The sequence below is a fragment of the Malurus melanocephalus genome, unplaced genomic scaffold (genome assembly GCF_030028575.1).
Source record: "Malurus melanocephalus ecotype Western Australia unplaced genomic scaffold, MMel_1.1 scaffold_10, whole genome shotgun sequence".
NCBI classification, from domain to species: domain Eukaryota; kingdom Metazoa; phylum Chordata; class Aves; order Passeriformes; family Maluridae; genus Malurus; species Malurus melanocephalus.
Window position 1 is genome coordinate 5,017,496 of NW_026623242.1, and position 20,895 is coordinate 5,038,390.

Sequence of the window (20,895 nt, forward strand, 5' to 3'; positions counted from 1 at the left end):
GAAGGGCTATATTTCCAACATTTGGCATTATACACTGTTTAGTAACACACTTAGCTTTCATTTCCGTATTTATTACACTTGCACTGCTTGTCATAATAAGTAACCAACATAAAATGCTTTCTTTGGTCTCTGTACTTTATTTTGTCAAATGGCAAAACTTGTACCTCTCCTGATCTGTCACTCCCAAAGGACTCTCTTTTAAAATTATCTACTATTTCAAATTCAGGCCACACTTGAAGGGAAAAAGTCTCAGTACAGCACGTAACTTCAGCTTTACCTTTGCATTTAAACCTGAGCATGGTTTTTTCCCAACTGAGAATGCAAAGGGCAAAATTCAAGCTTCAAAGTTTTGCACATAATTCATAGTGACTCTAATAACATTCTCTACCGAAAATAAAGCTGCAGTGCATGATGCGAGCGGTGGCACCACTGAAAAGGAAGACAACACTTTAAAATGGCTTCTTCTTGAATCTCTTTCTTTCTAACTTCAAAGATTATAACTCCTTGTAAATAAAGCCGTAGACACAAAAAGTGTCTGTCAGTTCTAATCACACTAAGCCTTCTCCATTCAGAACACCTTTAGTAGGACCTGATGGCATGAAAAAGTAGTTATCATTAACACTTTGAAGATGTTATCTCTAAGAGGGTACCAGTCAAAGCACTGAAAAACTAACTACATTTTACTGTCAATCTGAGTCTTTTCAAGCGTTTCCATCCTCTTATATATATTTAGGATGTTCAAAAAGCTGTGTTAACTTTGTRAACAGTAACTCGGAGTGTGAAACCGAGCTTCTTTGAACATAGATGCTATTCAGTAGCAGAGCAACAGATCGAAGAAGGATATTGTTCAGAGACCGATTTTCCAGGCTCTTCTTTTTAAAAACTAAATGTCAATTACTAATGACACCAGTCATGAGTGGTTTGCTCTTATTATTCTTTAGCAGCATTACAATAGGAGTGCACTGACTGGTATCTGAGCTTTATAAACAGATTGTGTTTGGCTTAAGATTAAATATGCTTAAGAAACAAATGAAAATATTCTTGATGCTAAAWTGTTTGTTTCAATTACACTGAGAGGTAAAATTTAGTCTTAAATTGCAACAGATTTGGAATATGCAGCAGTGGCTTGGAGGGGCTGAGGCTGTCATTTGATATGCAATTTTACTGAGCAAAGCACAAAATACTTCTTATTCATCATTTGGAACTCTAACAAATAAGGTAATAGARATCACAAAAATCAACTGTAAAAGCAATGATGGTGCTAAAGGCTGTCATTTGCTTTTTTCTTGACAAGATTTACATCAGCTATGCTAGTATAATTTAATGAATAGTAAATATCATGCAATGTTTCATCTAACACAGATGAAGGAAGTTCTTTTAGCCAGGGAAGCAGAATGCCAAATGGAAAGAAAACTAGAAAGAAAATTTCTTCCTATTTCCTTTGAGTGCTGGGCTTTGGATGTAAAGCACCTGCTCCTTTTAAATGACTGCTTCTTTGTAGGATCTTGCTTAACAGGCCACGATGTGGCACAGGCAAAGCTGACACAAGAGACAGACACTGAGGCAAAACACCATGGAGTCCAACAGGGTGGGACACGGTGGCTGCTCAAATAGTCACAGTCATGCAGAAAAACAGGAAACATCCATACAACGCAACAAACAACAGGCAAAAGAAAAGGTTGATATCATCAGCAGGAAAGCATTCTCAACAGAGCAAGCAAAACTGTATAGACCAGCTACATAGAGGTTTGGGAACATCACTATACCTATTTTGTCCTCTATGAGACTGACACACGCAAATGTTGGAGGGGAGAAGGGTGGGAGCTACATCTTCTCCTGGCAGAAAGACTGGCTGCTTTCTGACCCCTACCAAACATACTGGTCTATAAAGTGTTTTCAGAGAACATGCATTTCCAGTGGGGTCCTACCTGATGATCTGTTGTGCTCCATCATCTGGTTGTCCTTGCCCAGGCAGATGTCACCCTGCGTGCTATTGCAGGCCATGTTCAAGTCTGTCTTGCAGAAGGTGGGTGAGCTGGCTTGAGGAGCAGGAGGGATGTGCTTCTTTCGCTTCCTTGGCAGTTTTTGCTTTGCCATGGCCAGGGAGTAGTACATCCCAAAATTGTTAACTATCACAGGCACGGGCATGGCTATGGTGAGCACCCCCGCCAGCGCACACAGGGCTCCCACCAGCATGCCTGACCAAGTCCGTGGATACATATCCCCATATCCCAGGGTGGTCATGGTGACCACAGCCCACCAGAAGCCGATAGGGATATTTTTGAACTGTGTGTGTTCACTCGCTGATGGGTCATTAGGCTGGGCTCCCACCCGTTCTGCGTAGTAGATCATAGTGGCAAATATCAAAACACCAAGTGCCAGGAATATTATCAGCAGCAGAAATTCATTGGTGCTGGCTCGCAGAGTGTGGCCCAGCACCCTGAGGCCCACGAAGTGCCGGGTGAGCTTGAAAATCCGGAGGATCCTGACGAACCTTACCACCCTGAGGAAACCAAGCACGTCCTTAGCAGCTTTTGAGGAGAGCCCGCTCAGGCCCACTTCTAGGTAAAAGGGCAGGATGGCCACAAAGTCAATGATATTCAAGAGGTTTTTGATGAATTCAAGTTTGTTGGGAGAAAAAATAACGCGTACTAAAAATTCAAATGTAAACCATACCACGCAGACTCCTTCCACGTATGTCAGTGCAGGATCTGTCTCAATTTCATACTGCAGCACAGCTTCTGTCCCGTTGATGACCTGCTCAGTTTTGTTTATAATAGTATTGAAAGCCTCGTGTGTTTCCAGGCAGAAGGTTGTGATTGAAACTAAGATGAAGAATAAAGAGGCAAAAGCGATGAACTGAAACACAAAGAGATAAAAGAGACATCAGAACCACACAGCTCTTCACATTAATATTAACGATGTCACTGTTTATAGTAAAACTCTTACTCATTCATCCCCAAATGGCCGACAAATTCATATGCATGAAAAGTTCCATCTGGGCCAGAGGAGAGCAGCAGTCCGCTCTTACATGCAGGCCAGGAGTCCAGGAGCAGGAAAAGTCTTGGCAATGGGTACTRTGACAAAATGCAACTCATTACAAGAGTGGCAACAAATTCCTTAATCTGTGCTAAATTGTCTGAACTTGATTCAGTTGTCAAGGTGTCTTGCAAACAGCCCCTGTACTCACCAATCACAGCAACCTTTAAGGACAACCACCTCTCACCCAGTGGAAAATAGGGCTGACCATAATGTCTTGAGATTATGGTTCAGAATTCACACCTGTCTCCAAGAGCACTTTAGAGGGATCTAGGAGCAGATCCAAACTCTGGGCTTCCTTTGGATTTTCAATGATTCAAAAATTCAAGATACTTGCTGATGGAAAATGCCTTCTGCTACAGGTAGAGTTTGTTGTATAGCTTATTTTGTTTGTAGTCATCCTTCACTGATTCTCTTGGGCAGCACTAAAAGTAAATCTAGTAGAACTTCACAGACTGCGGTAACAGAGCTTTGCCACAGTCTTAGCATCCACAGTCGTCCTAACCAAGTTACCAATCCAGGACAATAAAAAGAAAAGGGAAATACAAATTCATTTCTAGTAGAGGCATGTGAATTGATAAAATACAGGTAAATAACCTGGAAACAGCCATCACAGAGGATTGTTTAGGAATTAAAAAGCATATACTGCCTGATCTTCATCTTGTAATCACAGTGAAGCATTGAGTAACAGAGAAAATCCAGGACAGGATCACAAAAATTAACAATGAGCCAAACAGCTAGAGTGGGAGATATATTTTCTTACACTGAGTAAAATACACAGAATTTGAAGGTGTTTTGAGATCAATTGTTCCTTTGCTACAATGGTTAACTTCTTTTCAATGACATTACCACCATATTAGCTAGCACTAAAACAGCAGTGGTGTGGTATATAAAGAACAGTATTTTTTATTTTTAATTTTCATTTAAATAAACATTTTAGAGACAATATCATCCCGAGGGAAAAAAGCATTCCAAAGACATGAAGATTTTTGAAAGTGTTAGGGGCCTGAAGAGGTAAAAAGATGCCTAAACAGGTTTTCAAAAATACCTAGTCCTATACATTACCACACTGAAATCTTGAATCTCATTGGAAAAAAGTAGTTGCAAGGCAGACAAAATAAAAGGCATAAGCAGCAATGTCTGTTCTGTCACTTCAATCCAGAATACAACATTGGGGTAAAACTGATTTTGTGTACTGAATACTGAATTTAGTAATAGCAGTTCCTGTTATGTGCCACAGGAACTCATTTTGGCTCCTACAATATGGAATGGCCASATTTTTCTAACACAGAACATTAGTTAGACAACAAAATATTGTCTCTACAACTTGTAGAGAGAATTCCTTTTATTCTGAAAACAAGCTTAAATTTTCAATGCAGGCCTGGCAAATTTATTACATTCAGATTCACGAGATGGATCTATGGAAAATCCCATGTAAAGACAACAAATATCAGATATTTGCAGCTTATTTATGGCTTCCTTTCCTCAGTCAATGAAAAAAAGTTATTACACCATGCCCTACAATTGCAAACACTCCAAATCTGGTACCCTTCAAAAAGGACTGACTCAGGGACTGAACTGAACACWTATCATCCAATCTGGACTTCTAGCCACAAGCTGAGCAAACAATCTTACACTGTCTGATTTTTACTGAACAGACTTTTCTGCCTGTGCCTTAACTACAAAATTGCTGCATGCTCATAGTTCACAGCATCTGACACTAACATGCACAAAAGAGCCTCAATCTTGTGTGAGACAACTAGAGTCAGCAAATGCAACCAGATTTATAAAGCCTAAATCAATTAATTAATCTCAGCAGATCTTTGCAAAACCTCTCCACAAGATGGATAGAAAATTTATCAGACTCTAAGCCACTGGTGGGTTAAGAATGACCCTTGGGTGTCTCCTAGAGCATCCTCCAGAATCCTGCTACTCAGTCAAGGATGGAAAAAGCAAACAAATCTTTAGAGGCTGAGAATCACTGAAGCTAAATTAGCATGTAATTTGTAACTTGGGAAGGAACTTTTGACAGATAAAATATTGGGCAACCTCTTCAACAGCAACACCTAGGTGATTTCAGACAACTGTCATTTTTTTGTCTGAAAATAAAACTACATTCAGCCTAGCCAAAGTAAAATTTACCAACAACTATATAATTTACCAGATAGAAACTCAGATATCATAAAGATTAAATGTCTGCTCAATAGCGCCGTGAATCTAACAATATGTAATTACCACCGTTATCTGSACTGTATTTTGCAAAGAGAGAACCTTTCTAAAGAACCTTCAAAGGTTCAGAACCTTTCTAAAAAAATACTAAATACCAAGAGATTACCTACAGGTAGAGCTGCCTGACAAGCTATTTATTACTGTTTTGCTTAACGTTGACACTGCACTGACATTGCACTTGGCACTTGGCAAGGCAGATTGAAATTTTTAGCTGTGCACCTACATTCAGTGTTTTATTATCCCCAAAGGAAAAAGACATTCAGTCATGTCCAAAATCTGCTACCTCACTCCATTATCCTAAAGACAGTCATCTTCCAGAGGACAGAACAAAGACAAGAAAAAATATCAATGTGGTGGCAGGTTTCTTGGTAAACCCACAATAACCATTCACACAAATGTAAAACAATAATATTCAAACATTTTGCCATGCATATGCATGATATCACTGCTTTTGAGCAAAGACACATATTCCTTTTATCTCTCATTGCATTTGGTTTTAAACTGTCATCTCCTTAGATCAGGGCAGGCATGCATGGCACCTAGCAAGATGAAGCCTCATACACGAGACCCAAAATGTTATTGCAATAATCAGAGGGTTCAGAGAACATGCAAGAAGCAAATACAAAGATCAGTGTTCCAAGAAGGAACATTTGATCACTCAAACAAAAAAATGCTTAGGGATTTACTTTACATTAACAAAGATTCTTCCTTAGTATTATATTACATAATACCAGGCAATGCTTTGAAAAGTCTCTAGCATGTTTTTGATACACATCTGTAATGACAGAAACTAAATCAAGTTATGTGCTATCCCCTCTTTATGCTTTCCTTCTCCTTCATCCCAATTCCAGCCTCTCTAAATGTAAATATACATCCATTTTTGTTCATGTGGGCAAGCAGAACATTTCAGACAAAGTCAGTACAGATCTGAACTCACAGATTCTCTGGTGGATATGACCAAGTTTTATTACTCAGTCCTGCAACAGTTCCACAGAATAGCACACACAACCTTTTGCTTTGTTTCCTTTTTTCTTTTATGAAGCACAGAAATCTAAAAGGATTTAGATTTTTTTCTTATTTCAGGAAGGTTAAGCAAGAGACAATTTTCTGTTTAAATCATTAGCAACCTTTCACTGTGGAAAATGCTGAAAAATTAGGTTTTGACTTGTTGCAAGACAGGTTCAGCCTTGGCATATTTCAAATAATATCCAAGTAATCATGATCCTTTTCTCATGCCTTATAAAGTTATTTTGGTTTTTTTTTTTATAAGTAATTGATTCATATTGTTTCAATGGACGGGATAAAGTTAACTTTCTTCAATTAGGCTTTCATTTTTCCTCTGAGAGAACCACTTTTCTAAGTGACAGAATGGTTGTAGGCACACTCTGGGGCCACTGTTTTCAAACTTGAAATTAATACAAATTGGATTAAGAAAAAGTTCAGTCCATTTTTGCCAGAAAAGAGCAGTTAAAAATTACAAAAACGTTCAGTATGTAATGCCCAGCATGCAAAACATTCCTCATTAAGCAGTTAAGGCTCTCAGTAGGCTGCTGGTTCCCTCTGTTCACAATATGAAGGCAACGTGCACCTAATTTTGCTGTTCTGTGTCAGCATCACATGTTCAGACAGTAGAGATTCCATCTCCCAGCTTGTCTGGTTGACAGGATCACCAGCCAAGCTCTGTTGTCAAGTTCCACTAATGTTCACAGTAAGTGGATTAATCATGTATTACTTGATTTTCAATGAAGCACACAAATCTACAATGACTGTGGGATGCCTGCAGATAATTTGTTGGAAGCAGAAAACCTTATGATTCGTACTTGCAATTCAGTGTCTCATGGGGGACTGAGTAGCTCAGAGTTTAAAGCAATTTCCAAATTGACAACCAATTTTACAACACCAAACTGAGGAGTCTGTGGATTAGCAGAACTTTTGAGTCCAAAGTCATGGGTTTACCTTGCACACAGCTCCTTAAGTGGCTTGAAAAGTTAAGGTCACTAAAAATTGTGGCTGCAAATGACCTGACAACATATCTCATAGGCCATGTCTGGCTTTCACAGTAGGAAAAGGCACATGGTCAGAGGCACTTCTGACCCAAATTTCATTTCCAAGCAATCCAAGACATGGGCCTGGCTGTTGTCCAGTGAAGGAGCCAGGGCCTTACTGCAGCCATTCTCAGGCTTAACAGCTTAGACAGAGCCCAAACAAAACAACAGCTGAGCTAGAAACTCATCTTCACACTCAGGTGTATTATACATATCCATAAAATTAGACTCCTATTACTCCATATTTAAAGTAAGTTTCATCTGTCCATCCTGCACCCTTAAAATTGGCTATTTCTACAAAATGATTTAGTGTTCCAAAATGGGCAGGACATAATCAGTGAAGAGGTTAATGCACAGTGAAGTGTTAATAGTCATAGCCATCGTTACTTCTTGCTTCATATTAAAGTTTTTAAATAAATTTTCTCACAGTATTTCACTGTTTTCCCATGAAAAGTTTGTATCTTTTCTGGACACAACTTGTTCTGGGGCTGGATCTCCACACCTCCTCTTTCAACTCCCCCTCACTATGCAATGTATATTTTCTAATGTGAGCAATTAATAGCAGCTTCTAAGATTCATTTAGTTTGAGTTACATTCCAGGACACGGAAGGTTTGCCCTTGGCACAGCTGACAACAGAAAAAGAAAATGACTGAATATTTAATAAGCCCTTGAAAATACAACACTTAAGATACTCTAATGCAGGTACAGAATTGCCTTTCAAGAAATAAGATTAAAATGTTGCTTTAAATAAATATCTTCACAGGCACATTATGAGATTTGATACATGCATGTTGCTAGAATTTAAAGCAAATTTTAAAAATCAATATTCCTCCCCACCACACTCCTAGACTAAAAATACAAGGATAGAACATCCAAGAAAAGAGGTTGCGGTGTTTTTTCCCTAAAGAAACTAACTTTGATGGCTTGCTCACTATTGTAACCAAAATCCTGCTTTCTTTACAAAAGATAAGAGTTTACTGAACAACCTAATTTTGCCTAACAAAACAAGAGGAGATAGGTTTCCACTCAAGAGTTCTTTGCCTTCCCACCAGATCATTCAGGCTAAACAACCCTCAAAACAGGGTCACTTCTGTAGGATAACAGAATACTTAAAAGGAAAGCAGTGGGGTTTTTTGACACCATACTCATTTTGAAAAATCCATACTTTGCAGATTTAAAAATAATTTGCAGTGATGTCTGTTCACATTTGTTAGTTTAAGCCTCATCTTGTCATATTTCAGAATATGATACAAATTATTTGAAAAAAATAACTGATTCAGTTTCTTTCTCTTACTAATCCTCTGACCACAAAAAGCTGATCTATACATTAAATGCATCCAGTCTCACTGACTGCAAGAATTTGGTCACATATATTCATTACAAAACTGTATTTTACAAATTTTCTTCACATTTATTTTAAGATTCATCAAGCTATTTCTTACGTTAAAACAGTCAATAGTGGTTACACTAAAATTATATATTCCCATCATAAACATTATAAGCTGATATCGATTCTTTTTCCTTTCTCTCAAGGTTCAGAAAAGAAAAGTCTTTGTTCCTGTAAATCTTGCATATAATTGTCCTGACATATTCTCCAGCCTTTTTATTCTTCCAAACTGCCAGTGGCTTTATGAAATCCCCCTAGTTCTGTAGGGGGATTGAGTGAGACCCAGTCAAACAGGGAACAAAGCCAAAATCACATACTGTTTCTAATCAGCCCCAAGTAACTTGCAATGCTGATTTTTTAATCTAGTTTTATAGCTGTTTAGTCATATAAAACCCACGTCTTAAAAAAATCCCATTAAAAAATCCAATAAATTTGAGGATTTTGGGCATTCAATGGGAAAATGACTCGACTATGAATGCTATTTCTGCAGGAAAAAACCCTGCATTTGTAAAGTACATGGCATACTTTACTCAAAGTAGCAAAGAACTAAGTGAATGAATTAGATATCACTTCCAGCTTTAAAGAGAGTTGTCTCTGTGTTTAAGTTTGACAGATTGTCCTCATTTCTGATTTCAACATGATGGATTTTTTTTTCCTCTGTTTAATTCCATCTGGCTATCAGGAGACTGTTAAAATCATAATGTGATTTCAGAATGAGCTCTTTTGATGAACTTACCTCTCTCTACAGTTTAATGTTCTGTGTACTGGAACTTCAATATTAACATGCATTTTACATAAACCTAAATAGCTCACCAAATATACCACCAATATGTTCACAACTCTATTTCTCAAAGCTGCTATTCTTCCCTAGCTGCAAATTGCATTTGGAAAATTATTATTTTATGAAAGAAAAAGGAAAAGTCACATGTTTTTATGATGTGATGCATTTTCAGTGCATTGTATCTGAATATACTTGGTACAAAAACAAACCATCAGTAGCTACTAACCACACTATTGGCATTTAAACTACAAACTCAAGGCAAACATACTATCAGTTTACTTCATCACTCATAAATCATAATCTCTTATATTACCTTTCGCCAAAGATTAAGGAATGGATACAGACAGCATTTTAAATAAATCATCAAAGGACAAACAAAAACATGATACATCAAGTATCAGGCACCAAGAACAATTTTATGTCTCCAAAAATGTCTAAGTCATCCTCCTTCTGGGGGATAAGGTAGAATATCAGCATTAAAGTGTTTTTTTTAATGTCTGCATAAAGGTTTAACAGCCCAACCTCRGCATCCTAATTGGGAAATTCTGGCCATTACAATTTCTCAACCAACATCAAGCCACAGTTAGAACAATTCCTGCCAACATTTTTGCTTTCATCCTACAAAAGGTAAGTCTTTTCAAATCCCCAGTACAGTTCTACCTCATTTGTACTTTCTTCTGCTAACAATATTTAGCATCCAGTTTAGCACTTAAACTGCTGCTGTTACAATTCTACACATAGTCATAACTGAATGAAAAAAATCTGTATGTCAATACACTTTTATTGATGTACTAAGAACAGCCTATAGCTAATGTCCAATGCGTAAATTTATGGTGCAGTAGTATTTACGGCTGAGAGCGGCTACTATCAGCATGTAGTAGTGAGAACACAAATGTTCTGTTGCTTGCTCATTTTTTTCTCGTTTGTTATTATTTTTAAAAACAGTTGTCTCTCATTACCAGCTGGAGCACAAATTAAAAGGTTATTAATGCATCTTTTCATATTCAGAAATCCAGGCCCAAAATTGAATCACTCCAATTAAGCTGTTAGGTATATCAGCAGTCTAACACCAGTTTGACCCAGATACACGTCTGACTCAACAAATCTTAGTCACATCTACATTTTAAAGCAGATCATAAAGAAAACCAGAGTTACAAATCACGCTGCAATTTAATTGCATTTAATTTATATACATCTTCCCAAAGAATTAAAAACTGATTTACAAAGCTGCTCTGATTTAGACACATATTCTCCTGCTCAGCATGGAAAATGTTTTCTCTGCCAAGTAACTGGAAAGAAGGCTTGAGAGTGAATTTCAGTGTCAGGAACACACCTCACACAGTGGGAGTCCCGGGGATAGGACTGATCTGCTGCCCAGGACATTCCCTTGGATGCCATCCCTAATTGCCTACCATCCAAGATCAGTAATTTCCTAAATTACAATTGTCRTTTCCCACTAGGCAAATCAAAATCATCTGACTTTGTCATCCCATGGAGCAGCTAAGCAAAATATGTCACACCAACACACAACATACATCCCATTGCATGCTACTGCCCCTTGAAGACTCAGCAGAGGTCCTTGAGTCCTTGAATTATGCTGCATCCAGAAGCTTCCTTTTCTGTTCACTTGAATTTATGAAGCGTGCTTCACTTGTGATTTTTCTGAGCTGTGACTATTGCAGCAATGTTTTTGGTTTAACAGCCAGCTGTGCGCATTATTTTAACTAGACTTGGCATTTATATTCTAGCAATCATTTTTTAAAAAGGCATCAGTAAGGCTCCCTTTGCCCTTGTCTTTCTGAAAAGGTCTGCATGGTTATGTGGCTTGATAAGCAAACCACTGCCACTCATTCATTAAACATTGCTATAAATCAAACAGGCAAAATATTTATAGCAGCTGCAAAAACGCAATGGATATTCTTCCTGGAGTCAGAGCAAAGGTGAGAAAAAGAAGAATGCACAGTTTGTGTTCTGGTCTGGTATAAGACTTTCAGAGGTTTCTTATCACTGAAAGACCATATTCCAAAATGAAGCTAAAATTGTCKGAGGAAGAATGCAGATTTTAAGCATGCATTTCAGCCAATCCCAAATTTACATAATGTGTCAAATTAGCCTCTCTGTTTGCATTGTTGCCCTTCTCTAGACTACCCRCTGTTTGCATCATTACAGCAAAGATTAGACTCTGGGACCTGGCAACTTGAAATACTACACAGGCAGTATCTTTCTTTCTGCACTTGACTTACAATGAGAAGTTGTCATTTGGCTCAATAGGTCAAAACCAGAAAAAAATCTTCAGTATAATAGTATTCATTATTAATAGGCTTTCACACCGATGCAGACAATGGAGAAAAGAGAGACATTCATAAGACAAATTGATGAAAATTCTATTATAATGTAGTTTGCCTAGTACATAAATCTCACATCCATTAAAATTACAGAAACATTTTCATCTGCATCATCTTTTAAGCACTCAGGCTCATTTTTGTCTATGTTTTCTCTCACTGAAAACAAATCTGATGGCCTAATTTAAGATTACACTTGGGTGAATTTAGAAGAGATCTTGAGGCTTGACGTCCATTAAGATTTGTCATAGAGGCCGTCTTAGCTTTCATCAGAGAAGCCTTATAAACAACTCACGTAACCTCATTTTGTTATCCCAAAGCTAATGAAAACATTCTGGAATTACAAGCTTTCAAGGCCTGTGTTTTTCCTGTACAACATAATAAAACTTTTACTGGAAGTGCTGGAATGAAAACTACCAAACTATTTCTTAAAAACTGAAGGGATGGAGCCATTTTCAACATAYTCAGAAATGCCCAGAAACTACCGATTAATGACTCTCTTTTTGACTGTAAGCTTCTCCTTCTATACATTTTTAAGTAGCATTGGTTTAATCGTTCTCACCTACACCACAGTAATAAAACAGATTTTATATTAACTGGTACCTTTGCTTCATGGTTATAACTTAGTTATGGGAAAACAAATCCACAAGGAATAGGATACCCAGACTGTGGCTTTGCCTAACCCTTAGTTGCTTGATATGGTAGTCTTAATGGAGCAGGTTTTGTGGAGTAATCAAGATTTAATAAAAGCAAATCATGAACACAGAAACTTCATCCTGTGGCTTCTTCCAGGAGCTGTCACAGTTGCAATCCCACAGACAAAACTTCTCTGCCATTTGCACTGGCAGGGTAGACAACAGCTTAACTTGACTCATGGCAGAGAGCACAGTGCCAAGGCTCAGCAGCCTCCAGCTCCCTGGTTCTGACTTGAAAAATCCTCTAGAAAGTACAGATTGAATTTATTCCTCAGGTGTCCACAGTTTGATCCTTTCTGCATTTCCAGCTTCAGTGCGTCCCTGCTCTGGTATTGTCTCTTCCCTGTCATCCCCTCCCTTTCTCAGCTCCAGCTCTCCTCCTCTGGTTTACGGTTGGATCCCAGACTTTCTTCCTCTCTTCTGAACAGCCTGTTCTTACCTTATTTGTATATCCATGTCATATACCTCTCATCATTCTTTATTTTCACATGTAGCTCTCTTTCCAGAGCTGATGTGCCTCCATTCCTCGCTCTCCCAGGCTCCAGCCTCAGCCTTCAGTTCACATGCTACCCTGATATTTGTCCCAGGCCATTTGTTCAGTTAGTTACTTTGCTCAGTTTGTTAGTCTCATCTCTGTATTTTTCTACCTCTCTCCACATTTCTGGACCTTCAAGCCTTTGTCCTTTGACATGAATCATAGCTACTTTCCTCTTTTCCATCTCCAAAAGCAAGAGATCTTCCTTCTGCTCCAGTGCTCTTACCACTCCATGGTCCCCTGGTCCAGCCACTCACTGTCACATATCTTTTCTGCTCATCTCACAATCTCATCAGGATTTTCATGCCAGTCTACACTCCCTGTGCAGTTTCTGTGACTTTTATATTTGTATCTGAAGGGCACAGTGCCTGGAAACTCATCTGCTTTTTCCAAGCGAATTACTGGTCTAATGAAAGATATTTTTTCCTTCAAACCTGGTGTCACTTTGAGATTGAAGGCTTCCTCCCCTGCATCAACTAGATTCCAGGAAAATGGAAGGGAGCATATTTGCTGCCCCTAATTAAACAAATCTATCTTCTAATAAAATTAAAACAGCTCTTCTACAGAGAAATATTTACACCTTTCTATAGTTAAATCACTAGACAGTCTATAAAATAGAAACAGTATCTCATCTTTAACCTTCTCCTAGGCCAGACAGGACAGTGTCCTTGCAGCTCCTCCATGATCTCACATGACCCTCTGAAAAGCCTTAATATTTAAAAAAAAAAATCTTTCAGACACCTAAATCAATGCAGCATTACACACTAGTACAGCTGAAAGAGTTGTGCACTTGGAGATGAATTTCAGGTCAGAAGGGTGTTTTTATAAGAGAGGGAAGAGTAAGGCTGCTGAAACTCCTGTGCTCGATACATGTGAGTATGTTTCAAGTTCACAACACAATCACATAGATCAAAGCTAAATTTAGAGACAGTGAATTATTCATTCCAACTGTAGTCAGCTAGGCTTATCTGGACCCTGAGGAACTAAGCATATCACCCCAGATAACACTACTTCATACACACATGGGTTTTTCAGACCTCTCTTGGCTCCACCATGCAAAAAAATTGCATTGGTCAACCAGTTGTCCAGAGTCTTGCTCAAGGTTTTTCTAAAGATAGGTAAATGACTATATGTAGCTTACTTCTAATTTTTAATACCTTAAAATTCCATTTATCCTTGTCTCCAGGAATGCAGAAGTGACAGTTCAATTGAACTGAGAAAGCAAATGTAACAAAACGTCACCAGTGCAACAGTTATTAGGATACTCAGACAACTATGACATTCAGATTTCATTGCCTGTTCAAAGCAGACACTTGAACTAAGATGAAAGATAACTCAAGTCCCTCCTCTAGAACCTGGGAGAGTATGTTTAAGCATATGAAAAAGATTATGCACGTTTATGAGAGGGATTATATGACACTGGGCCTGTGATAAGAGAGGATTGGACTCAGAGACCCAAGAGGCTCCCCCAGCCCCTTGTCCCCATGACTATTTTCAAATCTAATTTATACATTTATTTAATATATAGATTATGTTCTAAGTTATTGCCATTATGGGCTAGCACCGAATCTGGGAACAGCACCATTTCAAATATATTCCTATTATTTAGTTTAAACATTCTCTTAGAGCTTTATCACCAGTTTGCCCTAGGGACTGACTCCAATACTTGCGCTCAGGGCTGGGCTAATCAGCACAAGAACAAACACCAGCAACATTGTGCATCTCACTGCTGAAGGTTTCTTTATTCAGGAGCTTGTTATTGATGAGCAGGAGCTTGCTAGCAACACAGGGGAACCATAGAGAACTCGCTTTGCGACCTCAGGAAAATCAAGGAATGAATTCCTGTGTTGGAACCTGTCAACCACCATGGCATATATTCCTTCACAACCAGGTGCTGATATGGACAACAGTGTTCATCCAGATCCAGCAGGCTTCAGAAGCCTCCCCAATATGCCAGGGAAAGCTCTCTGTCTATTGCACTTCTGCTTTTTTATGGTAAACTCATCTCTTTCAGAGGTGTAACAGTTATTCAGAAAATAAATATCTTTATCCTTTTCCTTGTGATTCTAAACTTATTTTCTGACTTACATTATTAGCTTACTTATGGAAAATCAATACTGAAACACACAGTGGACCCATTCCAACATCTTTTTAATTACGTTCTCCACACAAAGGGGTGTGGGGAAAAATATAAACTTACTATAAATATTTGGACGTTCTGGATGTCTAAAATTCACCTACAGTAAAACAACCCGCAATAAAAAATACTCTGATTATCATGTATGTGTCAGACTGAACACACCATTTGAATTGGCTGGGATAGTTGTTCTTCTGTGCAACTAGGGTTTTGGTCTAGCTAAAGGCAAATAACTCTGTACTGGTTATCTTTACAGTGGCTGGCATTTTTCTTCATTTATTTATATATTTATTATTTGGGCTGGTATCTTTACAATGATTCTCACAGCAATGAAAAGCAACATTTGCAGCATTCACTAGAAACTTTGCATTAAGGGAATTCTCTGGAGAGCATTTCTGTGGTGAAACTGGAGTTAGAAAATCAGGCAGTAAAGGAGGTCTTTGACATGTGTGGAGATCGTGCTGACGATTATGCACAATGGGGACTGTGGGAGAAAGAATTGCCACTGCTGCCACTACCAGGCAGATTATGCTCACAAGAGACCTTTTGTGAATGTAATCTGCAAAAGGAGTGGCACGCAATGCTGCACTGAGGCACATTTTGCAGTTTCTATTTCCAATTTAAGGTCTACATGAGATATTTACTGCTGGCACTTTCCTTTCAAGACTGGTTACATTTGCCTGGATACTTCTCTTTTTAAAAAAGAGCAGGTTACTTGTACATGGAACTAAAAGCGTTTTTGCTGCTGAAATATGCATGTGACATACCAGCAGAAGTCAGTCACTGGTGGTTTTATGAGGCAAACCAAAAAAATTACCAGGATATCAGTGTTCTTACCAGCCTCCTAAATCCATTTTCTTAACTATTAAGACACTTTGTCTCTTAAGACGTTGAGAACTATAACAAAACTGCATTAAAACATCATTGTGGGGTTTTCTTGGGGAGGGGTATTTTTGGACTGAAACCACTTGGACAGATGATGATCATTAAAACATTTTAATAAAAACTTATCACTTGCATTGCTCAGGATTACTTTGCCAAGCAAAAGCAGAGACACATTGATAGAGTCTATGTGACAAACCAGGAAGACTGTGGCAAACAGAAGCAAACTTAAATGCATCAAAGGGTTCTTTCTAGTTTGCAGCACATGGCAGAGAGAGATCTTCTTTCTGCTCCATTTTAGGAATAAAAGGGTGCGGTTTCCTTTAATGAAGGAGATGTTATAATCCCAGCCAGTCAGGTATTTCCCCTGCCCTCAACACATTAATAGCTCAGAAGAAACTAATTTGTGTGCAAGATTTACCAAGTATTCTACATTTATAATTATATTTGCAATACAGGTCACTTCTACATCATTGTGTTTGACCTGCAGTTTTACATTAGGCTGCTCTGGTGCATGTCTCTCAGCACAATTATGAATTTGGCCCCCAGGGAGAGACAGTGAGTGACTGTTGACTGGTGCCAGGTGAGCGTGATGCAGGACTCACACAAGATACCACGGCTGAGAGTAGCCTCTCCATCAACAAATGGAAGAATGTTGTGACAAAGGGAATTGTTAGCACTGCAATAAGCTACATTAATCTAATTTCACAGCAGCAGGGGTGACTCCCACCTGTGAACCCAGCCCTCCTCTTCTCTAGAGGAAAACAATGAAAAGAGAAGATAATTTCTAAATTAGTAAATAAAGAGATTCATCTACACAGAATATTTTTCATCCCCCTCAGCCAAGTACTCAGGAAAGATCTGTGATAGCGCCTGTACTGTGTGGGCTTGGATTTTGAATGCCATGTGCCTATAGTGCTTCCTGATCCTGAGCTCAATTCCATCCCACCACAGCAAGAGCAAGCAGCTCCCGGGCCACAACACTGTCATAGATTGTCCCAGTACCAAMAAAAAGGACTATTTCTAGTTTTCTCATATAGAACAGATATGAAAACCATCAAAGTTCAGATAAAAATAACCTGTCTCCCACATCTCCTATGCAGTCTGGTTGCTTCCCAGACCTTCAGGTCTCTCACTTCTCTGTCATTGCATTGACTTAATCTAGAAATGAAAAATTCCTAAACTGTGAATGACATCCAGCTATAAGTGAGGGTGTTTGGATAAGTCACTGCACTTTGGTTTGATTTGTTTCTCTTGGTCCTTCACCTTCATTCATGTGAAGCTGAACTCTCAATGCCAGGGCACAAGTTCTGCATCAGTACCACACAGAGTGGACACAAAAGCAGTGCCCAATAAGTGCCATTAGCAATTCCAACACATTTCCACCTTACTGTGCCCATTTGGAAGCACAGCACACTGCATGGCATGCAAGATCTTTCACTGCCAAGTTCTTGCATGGAGACAAAGCTTCTGTCTCAGGCTATATATCAGATGTCCTCCAAACCTAGAGACATGAATAACACTCTTCTAGGAATATCTTCCTTTATGATGAATGTGGACATTGGTATAATCTTAATGCATGAATAAAGCACTTACATCTTTTAAAACTTTTTGTGGCCRTGAATCTTCCAAGAACGCTGAAAACTGTCAAACTTCTTCCTCCTATAAGTCTCAATATATTTCTGGGTGGGAGTACATAAAGAAGTGTTATACAACCTCTGGAAATGATCCAGTTTGAAAAATCATAATGTGTGGTCAACTCCCTTAGTTCTAGCACATTTGCATGCTGCTGCTTAAATTTATAGAAAAATGTAATCCAAGAGGTGAAAAACTGCTGTTATTAAAACAAGAACTGCCTGTGAAATTTTCCAGTTGCCTCAGGAGAGAATTTAATTTCTACTCTCCCTCATCTCCCCCCCAAAAAAGAGGYTTCCCACCAAAAAAAACCCAGTAGCTGAGGGTCCAGATGCTCACAGGGGAGATGAAAGACCATATCAAAGTCTCTAAGGAGTCAATGCACACCCAAACTACAGCCTTGGACTGATGTGGAGTCCACCCATCCCAGCCTTCTAAGGGCCTAAACAAACTTCAAACCCCAAGATTTAATGAAACCAAGTTTTTGTTTTCTGGTCAGCCTAAACCACCATTTTATCCCAATTCCCAGTGAGTAAAATTTTCTAACTGTAACAGCCCAACACTCTCCCATTCTTTTCCTCTCCCTCTCTTTTTTCTGCATCAAGCACATCTGATGTGACAGACAGGCAGACAATGCACCAGCCTTTTCAAATCCTACTGGGAAAACACACTTGAAAGAGAAGTATCAAAACCATCCAAAACCACACACAAAATATAATGGCACACAATTAATTAACCTGTCAAGAGAAAAGTAGACATTATTGTTCTGATGAGCTTTTTAGATTGTGGGTTGCTTCCTCGTGCCAGGTGCAGCTGCAGTGATAGCAGGGGGGAGCTCACAAAGATACTATAATGCCAGTCCAGAACAAAAACTGGCCTTCAGACAAATGGCCTGGACAGGCACTCACTCAGCACAAGAGCTTCGCTCCAGAAGGAATCAGACAAAGCAAGGGTGAGCTTTTTGTATGGGTTTGAGYTTTTTCTATGGGTTTGGGTTTCTTATTCTCCATTTTGCACAGCTGGCACTGATACTGTTTCTATTAAAAAGAAATTTAAAAAAGGTATCCAGAGATCAACTGGAACCAAACATATGTAGCTATTCAGGCTCAATTTTATGAAACACTGAGCACCTCCTGCAGTGGAAATAGGGGATATTCACTAGAGGGAGAGATAAGGAGAACACAGGACTGGTCTGGTGAGGGCTGTTTGCCCAGGCTTCATGTAGCCAACACGTGAATCTGACAAAGGTCTTTAGCTTTCTGGAAAATAAAGCCAATAGAAATACCAGTTTTTACTCTGTGTTTCAACTCCTGAACTTTCATCTTCATTTCTACATGGGATTTATACCAAACTTTATGCTCCTCCTTCTAGAGCTCATTCATTGCTGTCACAGGTTTCTGTAAATTTTTTTCACTTGATTAACATTTCATCTGTTTCTTTGATTATATAATGTCGTAATGCAGCTCTTACTGTTACCCACACTGCCAGAGACAGCTTTCTTTTTTTGGCTAGTTTTTTTGTTCCCAGTATCAATGATTCTCTTCCAAATATATAAGCTGATTCAGATTTGTAGTCCTTTAGTGCCTGAGCATCACCATACAAGACCTGATTACAAATGCAGCTGCACGGTGTAATAACAAAATAACTTAGTACAGGGCAGTGAAGTTTCATAATGCTGGAACRGAGAGGTGAAAACAACCCAAACCTCATTGAACTGGGGAAATGGAAGAGGGAGACAAAAAAAGTAACCTAGCCTGACAATGTCAGACCATCTGAGACAGTGACTGTGCAATTCAGAGTTTTCAGTGAGGCACGTGCTTAAGAAACTTGCTAACATAGCAATTAGCACATTGATTTTTGGTAATGTGATGCCGACTCTAGGTGCCTGTGCGTGCACAAGCTCACTCAGTGTGCACAGACTGCTGYTGTATTGTTCTGCAGCTATGGGGTGTAATAAAGTTACAGAGAAGCCATAAAACAAAACTTGAAATCCATTGCTCGGAACAGAGGCTATAAGATCTTTCTTTTACTCAAACTAAATCTGGAAAAGCTCATGTAATTTCAAAGTACCCAACAAATATATTCAGCCCAGGCTTGTAAGACATGCAGACACACAGCAATATACTGATCTATGAATCATCAATTACTATTTTCATACACATTTACCTCAGAAGTAAGCTTGAAATGAAGTTCAAAATGGTGACAGGGTATGTGAGAAAGCTCCAATTGTCCCAGGTCCCCGCTAAATATCTCCACCAAGCTAAGGGCATGACAGAAGTTTCTTGAACTAAATCTGGATGRTATGTATGCATCAAGCCATTGGAATCCTTTCATCCTGAACCAGCCAAATTTAAAAAACTCTGTTGTCACTGTAAACCAGGTGAGAGCGGATAGGTTGCTGTAACAGAAAAGATCAGTAAAATAAAACTTACCCATCTGCCCCCAAGGCATTTTTAAGGCTATGGCTCTGCCTTTTTTAAGATTACTAGCTGGAATGGCTTATAGGAAACAAACAGCTGATGCTATTTCCAAACATTAGTTCCATAAAGTGAGTCCTAATTCCTAAGAATAGTGCTAATAATTATGCCACATAATGTAGCTCAGTACAAACGAAAAAATAAACACAGCCTTATTCAATCTTAAGTGATATTCTTACCTTAGATGCAACAGAAGTTTATGAAATGCCAGCAGAAATGTTTGAATTAAAGGCATTCATCTGATTAGAAGATTCATTTTGATCTTCAGCATGAATTTACTCTAAACCTCAGGCCAGACTTGAGAGCTGCTATCATATGTGGGCTAACTATATTACAGAGGAGACAGGAGAAATTCCCAGGTTAGGAGTGAAAGGAAGACTCACATACTTGATACAGAAAAATAAAACATTTTTTCAATTCAGTATCCTTTTAATTATTTTAATAAGGTACCTGCAAATAGAGGTATTTGATTTATTTCAGAGGCTTGCTGCCTCCATGCAGTACTGAAGTAGCTCTTCTTCAGAATTTTCTGTTTCTCAGATACATGTAATTTGGACAGTTGGTCTAAATCACAGATAAAAACACAGTGAGGCAGAGGTTTAAATTTTCTGGAGTTCTTCCTGTTTTGGGTGTGTAAGTGTTCTGTGTGTTTGAATATTCTGAATATGTGCAGTTCTACCATGTTTTAAATTTTCAGCCTGCATTTTGAA

The 20,895-nt window shown here is 38.7% G+C and overlaps 1 protein-coding gene across 5 annotated transcripts in view; it reads right to left on the bottom strand.

Moving 5' to 3' along the window:
• KCNC2 (potassium voltage-gated channel subfamily C member 2) overlaps positions 1 to 20,895 on the bottom strand; it is a 96,904-nt gene that overhangs the window by 7,602 nt on the left and 68,407 nt on the right. For all 5 annotated transcript variants that reach the window (XM_057377938.1, XM_057377955.1, XM_057377946.1 and 2 more), the window contains exon 2: positions 1,929 to 2,859. In XM_057377938.1, coding sequence (XP_057233921.1) covers positions 1,929 to 2,859 — 931 coding nt within the window. The remainder of the gene's footprint in view (positions 1 to 1,928; positions 2,860 to 20,895) is intronic.